General features: G+C 48.1%; 1 protein-coding gene across 1 annotated transcript in view; it reads right to left on the reverse strand.

The window, feature by feature from the left end:
• The window catches only part of LRP1 (LDL receptor related protein 1), a 275009-nt gene extending 267563 nt beyond the window's left edge, over positions 1 to 7446 (reverse strand). Inside the window, exon 1 of the mRNA XM_044283959.1 lies at positions 7055 to 7446. Within this exon, the coding sequence (XP_044139894.1) occupies positions 7055 to 7145 (91 nt within the window). The 5' untranslated portion in view covers positions 7146 to 7446. The remainder of the gene's footprint in view (positions 1 to 7054) is intronic.
• Between the last annotated feature and the right edge of the window lie 2743 nt (positions 7447 to 10189).

A 10189-nucleotide genomic window follows, 5' to 3' on the forward strand; every position in this document is an offset into this window, starting at 1 on the left:
ATGGAGTTTCCGAGGACTATTACATGTGCCACATACTTTATATTAGGTAAAACAGACGCATGTAGCCATTAGAGAAATGAGCAAAATAGGAAGCAGCTGTGCCACACTGAAAAGAACTGGCACAGAGCGCTGCCCGGACCAGCCTGGACACGTAGATTAACTAATCTTCACATCACCAACCACAGGCAGACAACACGCTTAACATTTCTCAGCTCTGATTGATGAGATATCCGTAATGAGCCACAATACAAGGGACAAAGCCACATCAGAGAAATCACAGAAAATAAATCCCCCCTAAAACTTAGTAACACAGTAAAATATTTCCTAGTACTCGAACCAGTTTACCCCAAAAATCCTACAGTGCCCCCACCTAAAGCGGAACTGCCCCGTGATAAGGGCGATCACACTGCCTTCAAAGCAGCCCCTAAGAGACCCTAGTCTAATGGGGTATTGGGACGCAGCGAGACATAGGGATCACCCTCAGAAGGGAGAGGGGAACTCTGATGTGTTGTCCCTATTTGTCCTTACCTAAAGCGGAGCTGCCTCCCTGATGAGGGCGATCCCACTGTTATCCCTGTAACTCCCTAATAACGCTAAAATATAGGTGGGATCCAACTAGTTCATTACCAGGGGTTGCGACCACCGCTGCATAGCAGGTATGAGGTGGCCGGGATGGAAGCTGCTGCACGGGTGTGCTCCCACGGTGCCTGCCACCAGAGGGGACTGTGCTTTTCCCCCATAGTGTGGAAGCACGACCACCGCTGCTGGATTACAGGTGGTCGTAACCCCTGGATAAGAGCAGTGTATAATGTGATGGAGAACTGAATCCAGCCAGCAAAGGAGGCAATATGGACAATACATTAGTAAGTGCCTTGTGGTTTTGAGACAACCCCTATGTGGTTTTTAAGGCATATGCACACGGCCATCAGACGTAAGGAGGTCGTCTCCCATAGAAGCACAGCTCCAAGTACAAGGCCCAGTAATGTCAGGGCTTGTGATTATTCATAGCAGCCGTTCTAGGAAATGCCAAGCCATATGTCAAAGGTCAGAGTCCTATTACCATGAAACCACTCAATCCCTATGATGCTGATCCAACTGCAACTACTGGATCTCTATGAGCAGAACATCACCAAAACCACGACAGGATGGCCGCGATAAGACAAGACTTTATGAGAGTCACTGTTAGACCACAAGAGGGGAGATTTATGAAACTGCTGTAGAGGAAACCTGGCTTAGTTTCCCATAGCAACCAATCAGATTCCAGCTTTCATTTTCCAAAGGAGCTGTGAAAAATGACAGGTGGAATCTGATTGGTTGCTATGGGCAACTAAACCAGTTCTACTTTACACTAGTTTGGATAAATCTCAATGCAACAAATCTGCCATGTGCGAATATACTCTTTGGGCATGCCCGTGTGGAAATCACATCCCACATGGACGTAACGTCAGGCAGATATGAACGCAGTACAGCGTCAAACACAGAAGTGGATGTAATAGACATGAGACGGACAGGGGTCCTTTTACACAAGCGCTCTTACAATGGGCGGTAGTCCGGGTTGAACGGCAGCACAATTGTTCAGAAGCTACGAATGTGTGTGCGGCCATTCACTAATCAAACACTGGCCATGACATTTCCATTCCTCACAGTCCATGGAAAAAGCGGACAGCGCACGTACCCACTGATATTTCGCAGTGCTGGAAACCCCTGTAAGACTTCTAGTGACCTCACAATATAATAGCCTTGATCCACAGCTGCCGTATTTACTGCAGTCACTACAGAACGCTCACAAGAAATGGCCCCGTCAACCATCAATCTGCCCGTGTTATGGCAAAAATGACCACTGGCCAAAGATAATAAGAAAAACAGCCGAATCTGGGAACCATTTTGACCTTCATACCAGGTCTTACATCAGATGATTGATGGGCACTAAAGGTAACCCTTGTAATGGAGACCCCAAGGGACCCAGCTGGCCAGAATAACAAGTCTGCTCCTCAGCCAGCCCGCACCAGGGAGCGAGGATTACAGAGCCTTTCCCAGTAAAATGACAAATTTCCGAAAAATGACCTACTATACTGGTAACAATTAGTGTGCCCACTGACGTTGGCGCTAAGCTCTATAGACCCGGATAAAATGCATCAAAATTTTCATATCACAGTTTAGGCAGAGTTCACACATCAGTTATTTCAGTCAGTGATTTTGACCCGCACCTGGTTTTGGCTCACAATAAGGGCTCCTGCACATGACGCATGTATTCTGCGGTCCGCAAAAAACACAGATGTCTGTGTGCATTCTGCATTTTGTAGAACGGTACGCAAACAGCAGGTCCGCATTATATGGGCACCAGCCATGTGCGCACCATTTCACGGATACAGACCCATTCACTTGAATAGGTCCACAATCCCCAGAAGATACATTGCGGAGGCACGGAGTGCTTCTGTGGCATTTTGGTCCGTGCCTCCGCACCGCAAAAAAATTATATTAGAACATGTACCCAAAGTGTAATAGAAGTGAGTCGAATAGATACCTTCTGTATTGCGTAAATCATAGGCTACTTTAACACTGGTGTTTTGGCTTTCCGTCAATGGGGACGGATCCGTTTTCTCTGACACAATAGAAAACGGATATGTTTCAATGGTGTTCAAGATGCATCCGTCATGGCTATATAAGACATAATACAACCAGATCCATTCATGACGGATGCATGCGGTTGTATTATTGTAACGGAAGTGTTTTTGCAGATCCATGACGGAGCCGCAAAAAACGCTAGAGTGAAAGCAGCCATAGCCATTAGATTACAATCCACCCATACCACCGAAATAGTAGAGAATCAGCTTTTTACTTAATTTCCTTATACTGATTGGAAATCCCCCCCCCCCCCAAAATAAATAAAAAAGTAAGAGACTTCCCTAAGGCCTCATGCACACGGCCGTTGTTTTGCTCCGCATCCGAGCCGCAGTTTTGGCGGCTTGGATGCAGACCCATTCACTTCAATGGAATGCAAAAGATCCGGACAGCACTCCGACCTGTCCTATTCTTGTCTGCGCTTTGCGGACAAGAATAGGCAGTTATATTAAAGGCTGTCCGTGCCGTTCTGCAAATTGTGGAACGCACACGGACGCCATCTGTGTTTTGCGGATCCGCGGTTTGCAGACCGCAAAACACACAATGGTCGTATGCATGAGGCCTTGCTGGCACACAGAGCAGTTCTCACATGTGTTCAGGATGCAGTTTTTTATTGTAGCTAGCTGAAATTACTTAACTCGTTCCCACAATGCAGAACACCAGGGGTTAAGGAGGCTGCTAAGGCTACTTTCACACTAGCGTTGTTTTAATCCGGCGTTCAATTCCGACACTGGAACTGCCCGCCGGATCCGGAAAAACGTGTGAAAACGGATTACATTTGAATCCTGATCAGGCTTTCGATCACAATGGAAAAATGTATTGGAAAAAACGGATCCGCCATTTATGGACTTTTTCGGGTTTAACATGCAAAAGCCGGATCCGTTTTGACTGAACACACGGGGCCGGATCCGGCGTTAATGCAAGTCAATGGGAAAAAAGCCTGATCAGGCGTTCAGTCAAAGTGTTCAGGCTTTTTGGCCAGAGGTAAAAATACTGCATGCTACGTTTTTCTGAAAAGCCTGATCAGTCAAAAAGACTGAACAGAAGACATCCTGATGCATCCTGAAGGACTGACTCTCCATTCAGAATGCATTAGGATAAAACTGATCAGTTCTTTTCCGGATTTGAGCCCCTAGGACGGAACTCAGCGCCGGAAAAGAAAAACGCTAGTGTGAAAGTACCCTAAACTGGCTAAATGGAAAACTGCATCCTGAATGCATGTCAGAACCGCACTGTGTGCGTGCACCCCTAGGGTCAACATCTTCTACTTGTTTGCCGGACGGCCCCATTGAAGTGAAAGGTTCCGCACACAGAACGGACACAGACAGAAAATACATCCGTGTGCATGAGCCCTTACACTGAAACTAAAGCGGACGGTAAAAAAAGACTTGTTGGCTTATCATCTCTACCGCCCCTGTCCTCAGCACAAGGGCTCGTTCACACGACCATGTGAAGCCCGTGCTGTGGACCGCAAATTGCAGTCCGCACGGGCACCGGGAATCCGCATGGGAATTGCAGACCCATTTAGTCGGATGGGTCCGCGATTCGCCTGTTCTGCAAAAAGATGTACGGAACGGAACCCAAAAAAAGAACTCCGTAGTGTTCCGTTGTGTGCTTCTATTCCACATCTCTGGATTTGCGGACCCATTGAAGTAAAGTTCCGTCAGATTTGTCTGCAATTGTGTTCAGTTTTTTCAGCGCGGGTGCAATGTGTTTTTCACGTGTGTGATAAAAGAAAACTGATGGTTTACAAACAATATCTCCTAGCAACCATCAGTTGAAAAAACGCATTGCATCCGCACTTGCTTCCGGATGTAATGCGTTTTTTAGCTGAAGCCCCATTCACTTCTATGGGGTCAGGGCTGCGTTAAAAACACACAATATAGAACATGCTGCATTTTTTTCACGCAACGCGTGAAAAAAAAACAACAAAAAAAAAAAACACTCAAGTGCACAGAACCATTGAAATGAATGGGTCAGGATTCAGTGCGGGTGCTATGTGTTCACGTCATGCATTTCACCCGTGCGGAAAACTCGCTCGTGTGAAAGAGGCCTTAGTGAATCAACTGCACTGCTGGCTTCATATGATACCAATGGCATGCGAGTCTTCACCATGGAGCTTGCCGACCCTTGCAGCAGTCTTGGGCCTCATGCTCACAACCGTATATCTGGTCCGCATCCGATATGCATTTTGTGCAGATCAGACGCGCACTCATTAGCTTCAACGCTAAAAAGATAAAACATGTCCTATTCTTGTCTGATTTGCAGGCAAGTATATGACATTTCTACAGGAGTAAAAAAATAATAATAATAATAATTTAAACATTGTCGGCACGTACACATCCAGGATCCGTGTTTTGGGGACTACAAAATGGATACGCTTGTGTGCACGAGTCTGCTGATCAGGGTCCAAATTATCCTGGTGGTATTTATATTTCCCCAAATCAAACAGAGATTGTATAGGTAAACCGAGCTGATGGGGGCCACGGATGGGCCCCGCGGTAAGCTCCGGTATTACCATTAAGCTCTGTTTGATTTTAATGGGCATCAATGAGTGCCAAGAGAAAAGTCCCCTACTAAAATGAATGTCAGGACAGTATGCCAAAGCTAGGACCGCGCACATTAGAAGAATGGCTTGAAGGTGGCGTGGGAGGCATTACCCCCTTGTTTGCCCATTCTCTCTCCTTTGGGTCCCATCTTTACGACTTGGCACCTTTATCTTATAAACCGGCTTTGGATATCCGCTGTAAAACGCCCAGGCTATGATTTAGGAATGCTGTATCTTCAGGTACCATCTTTTCTGCTTGGCTGGCATCATCCCATGAGGTTCAGATGACATGACAGAGGTGTTTTCCCTGGACTAGGAGGCACGATACATGGCTGCAGTATACCATAAGAGTGCGGGTTACACAATCCCTTCCCAGTGGTTTCCCCTCACATCTGGTTTGCAAACACGTCGTCTCTCTCCCATGAATCTCCCCTTCTCTTCCTGCCAGAGTTAAATGCCATGTCACGCACTGAAGGCGCAGTGCAGCCCCCCACCATGGAGGAGCCGCCGCTGTGCCTGCAACATGCAATGGAGATGCCGTCACAATGTCAGCCTTGTCCTCCTGGTCTACATCCCCCCACACACCGCTACTGAATCATATACTGTACATGTAGAAATACATATAAATGGAACAATTATCAGATAATAGACCCCACTGCTATCACCCCCCACCCCAGCAGGCCCATCTGCCCCCATAAATGTTACATCTGAGGATCAGACGCTGGAAGGGGAAGACATATGATAAAGATCCAGACGCTATATAGGCCTTCACATATCACTTATACATGCAGTATATACCGTACAGGAAAGTGTCCAATGACACCAAACAGGTAAGGAAAGTACACGGAATTCCCACAGATGAAAGGGAAGACAGTGAGGGAGATGATGACCCATTACCAAGAGACAGATACCCCTACCAACGTTAGACGCATACGCCTGACCCCACCATCGTTAGACGCATACGCCTGACCCCACCAACGTTAGACGCATACGCCTGACCCCACCAACGTTAGACGCATACGCCTGACCCCACCAACGTTAGACGCATACGCCTGACCCCACCAACGTTAGACGCATACGCCTGACCCCACCAACGTTAGACGCATACGCCTGACCCCACCATTGCGCATACGCCTGCCCCCACCATCCGTAGACCTAAACCTTGACCCTACCATCCGCAGATGTATACCTTGCCCCCCCTCCCCCAGACATATACGACTCCCACCATCCGCAGATTTATACCCTGACCCTACCATCCGCAGACCTTGCCCCTATTATCAGAGGATGCATACAATGGGCCATCACCAGGAGACATATGCACATCGCCAGGACCTCCACTTGCACAGCCATTCATGGCAATGATGCGAGATCCCCTGTAATCTGTACATTCCCCAACCTCCCTGCATAAATTGGCTTTGATTAAATGGCAGATCCTGAAGAAAAGGAATCACCCATCCCCCCGGTGAAGAGGGCACCTATCTAAACACATCACATCCCATTGTTACAGCAAACCCCACAATAGACCTGATGCCTGCTCGCGTCCAGGGGCTCATTCACATCCAAACCCTCTGTGGTCACAATGGGGCCTTCCAAAACCGTCCCCAGGAATAGGTATGAGGATGATGGGGAGCAGCAAGTTTGGGGAAGGGATCACACACATATACCAGCACAGACATGCATGGGGGGAGGAAAAAGAGAGCACCCTGTCCTGCCTGGCACAGCCTGGGCAGCGGGGCACCCCTTCAGACTCCAATCACCCCCAGTAGGCTACTGGAGCCATGTTATACAGCACATTGCTCAGGGTGCAATCATCTGCAGGGCCTGCAATGAGAAGATGCAAGAAAAGAAAAACGCATCCAATGCATATGACAAGGTGGCACTCACCATCACTGACAGAGGTGGCATGGACGTGCAGGGCACAGCTCAGCAATCCCAGGACCACAAGCACTGGCACATCTGTCCTGAGAGGCGGCATTATGGGGCCAGGCACAAGCGGGGGGCTCAGGAGATGGAGGGGAGGGGGTGCCTATGTCTCAGCCTGCCAGCCTCCCTCCTCCACGGTTTGCTATCTAGTCTCCGGCAGCCAGCAGGGAAATGAGGAATCAGGTCACCCGCAATGGCTGAGAGGGAATGGGGGGCGCCAGGTGAGGGGCATGCACTCCCTGCGGCTCGGCTTCTCTTCCAGGGTGTCCCCCTGATGCTGAGGGGCTGAGGAATCCAGCAGTGTTATTAATGAGAGGGGGAATGGCTGGAAGGAGAGAGAGAATGTGTGGGCAGGAGAGCGGGAGGGAAGGAGGGGAGTGCGGGGGGGCGGGAATGGCGGCTCTCTCCTCCTCCTCCTCCAGGGGCTTGTGCTGTGACTGGCAGCTGCCCTCTCCACAGCCCGCTGCCACTCACCACCTGAGAGCAAGCCTGGGCTCCAGGGGGAACCTAAGGAATGAAGGTGTCCGCTCTCACATGGAAAGACGGATGCGGTTTTCCTCACTGTTCAGTGACCAGCCTGTCTTCCTGACGCTCCCCCTAGTGGCCAGTGCAGACAGCCGTGTGTAGGAAAGCCGCACCCGACCTTCTGTACACATACATCCTGAGGGACATCCACTCAGGTTTGACGTTTTTAGAATAAAAAAATATAATTTTTAATCATGGAAAATGATGCAATTTCTCATACATTTGGAAACCTCCCTCTTCATCTGGTCAAACTTAGGCTACTTTCACGCTAACGTTAAAGTTTTCCGGTATTGAGTTCGGTCCTAGGGGCTCAATACCGGGAAAAACGCTTCAGTTTTGTCCCAATGCATTCGGTATGGAAAGCAATCTGGTCAGTATGTATCAGGATGTCTTCAGTTCAGTCCCTTTACGGTATTTGTGAAAATACCACCGCATGCTGCTGTGTTTTCTCCGGCCCAAATTCCGGAACATTTGCCGGATCCAGCATTAATTTCCACTGAAATGTATTAATGGCGGATCCCGTACCGAGTGTTCCGGAAAAAACGATCTGGTCTCCCAGTCTGCGCATGCGCAGGCCTTTAAAAATGTGAAAAAAATAAATACCGGATATCCGTTTGCATACGGATTTCCGGATCCGGGAGGAGGTTCTGGCAACAGAACTGCCTGGCGGATTCTTCTAACGCTAGTGTGAAAGTTGCAAAAACCTTTTTTTTTTTTATAAGCCCCAAGCCCTTACCCTGGTTTCACACCTAAGCGTTTCTCAAACGCGCGTTTTACGCGCGTTTTTGTCACGCGTTTTTATGCGCGTTTTTTGTAATAGTAAACGCGCGTTTGACGCGCGTTTGGGTGATTGACAGCAGTGTTGTCCAATGAGTCTATGGCCCAAACGTGCGTCAAACGCCCCAAAAAAAGCTCCTGAACTTGTTTATGCGTCGGGCGTTTTACAGCGCGTTCAAACGCGCTGTAAAACGCTCAAGTGTGAACCAGGGCCATAGGAAAGCATTGGTTTTCACGTGTTGAGCGTTTTACAGCGCGTTTGAACGCGCTGTAAAACGCTCAGGTGTGAACCCAGGGTCAGGGTTAGTGAATGGGAAGAATTAGGGTGTGTTCACACAAGGCTTTTTCTTTTCTCCATGGATCTTGGTGCTGCTTCTACCTCCAGAACTGTTTGTGTACACAGTGCACAGTCAGGATCTACGGAGATAACATAGCACCGACCATGGCTCGGGAGGGGACAGCTAGAGATGGGAGTACCCCCATAAAGTATGTCCACAGGGGATGTCACCTGCTTTATGAGCGACGTGCAGATTTGTGGCAGTCCACAGCATAAAGTGACACGCTCCAGAATCTTTCAGCAGATGAGATTTCATAAAATCCACTTTGCAGGTACTGCGTTACGCTGAGTATTTACCGCACGCAGATCCCTTGGGTATGTTCACACAGCAAGATCCACGGCAGAAAGATCCGTGGCTGAAAACAGTTTTTGTGGCAGATTTGTAACTTGGAGGAGGCTTCCTAGGGGTATTAGGCCACTTTCACATCTGCGCTTTCCCTTTCTGATATCGAGATCCGTCATAAGATCTCACTAGCGGAAAACACTTCAGTTTTGTCCCTATTCATTGTCAATAGGGACAAAACTGAACTGAAAGGGAACGGAGTGCGCCAGAATGTATTCCGCTCCGTTTCATTGCGTTCCCATGGCGGACACAAAAGCGGTGAGTACGTCCTGGGATGCGGAGCAAGTCAGATCCAGCATCAAACACAATGTAAGGCCTCTTGCACGCAAACGTATTTTCTTTCCGTGTCCGTTCCTTTTTTTTTTTGCGGACCGTATCCGGAACCATTCACTTCAATGGGTCCGCAAAAAAACAGAAGTTACTCTGTGTGCATTCCGTTTCCGTGTGCCCGTATTTCCATTCCGCAAAAAAATAGAACATGTCCTATTATTGTCCGCATTACAGACAAGGATAGTACTGCTCTATAAAATGGCCAGCTGTTCTGCAAAATACGGAATGCACACGGATGTCATTTGTATGCGGACCGCAAAATACATACGGTTGTGTGCATGAGACCTAAGTCAATGGGGAAGGATCCGTTTTCTCAGACACAAAAGAAAACGGATCCGTCCCCCATTGACTTACAATGGTTTTAGCGACGGATCCATCATGGCTATGTTAAAGATGATACAACCGGATCCGTTCATAACGGATGCAGACGGTTGTATTATTATGACAGAAGCATTTTTGCTGATCCATGACAGATCCAGTAAAAACACAGGTAGCCTTAGGCCTAGTTCACACAAACGTTTTTTTTGCGAGTGTACGGGCGTTTTTTTTGTGTTCCGTATACGAAACCATTCATTTCAATGGTTCCGCAAAAAAAACTGAATGTGTTCCGTATGCATTCCGTTTCCGTTTTTCCGTACCGTTGAAAGATAGAGCTTGTCCTATATTTGGCCGTAAATCACGGGTCATGGCTCCATTCAAGTCAATGGGTCCGCAAAAAAAACGGAACACATACGGAAATGCATTCGTATGTCTTCCGTTTCCGTTCCGTTTTTTTCTGAACCAT

The sequence above is a fragment of the Bufo gargarizans genome, chromosome 3 (assembly GCF_014858855.1).
Source record: "Bufo gargarizans isolate SCDJY-AF-19 chromosome 3, ASM1485885v1, whole genome shotgun sequence".
In the NCBI taxonomy this organism is placed as follows: domain Eukaryota; kingdom Metazoa; phylum Chordata; class Amphibia; order Anura; family Bufonidae; genus Bufo; species Bufo gargarizans.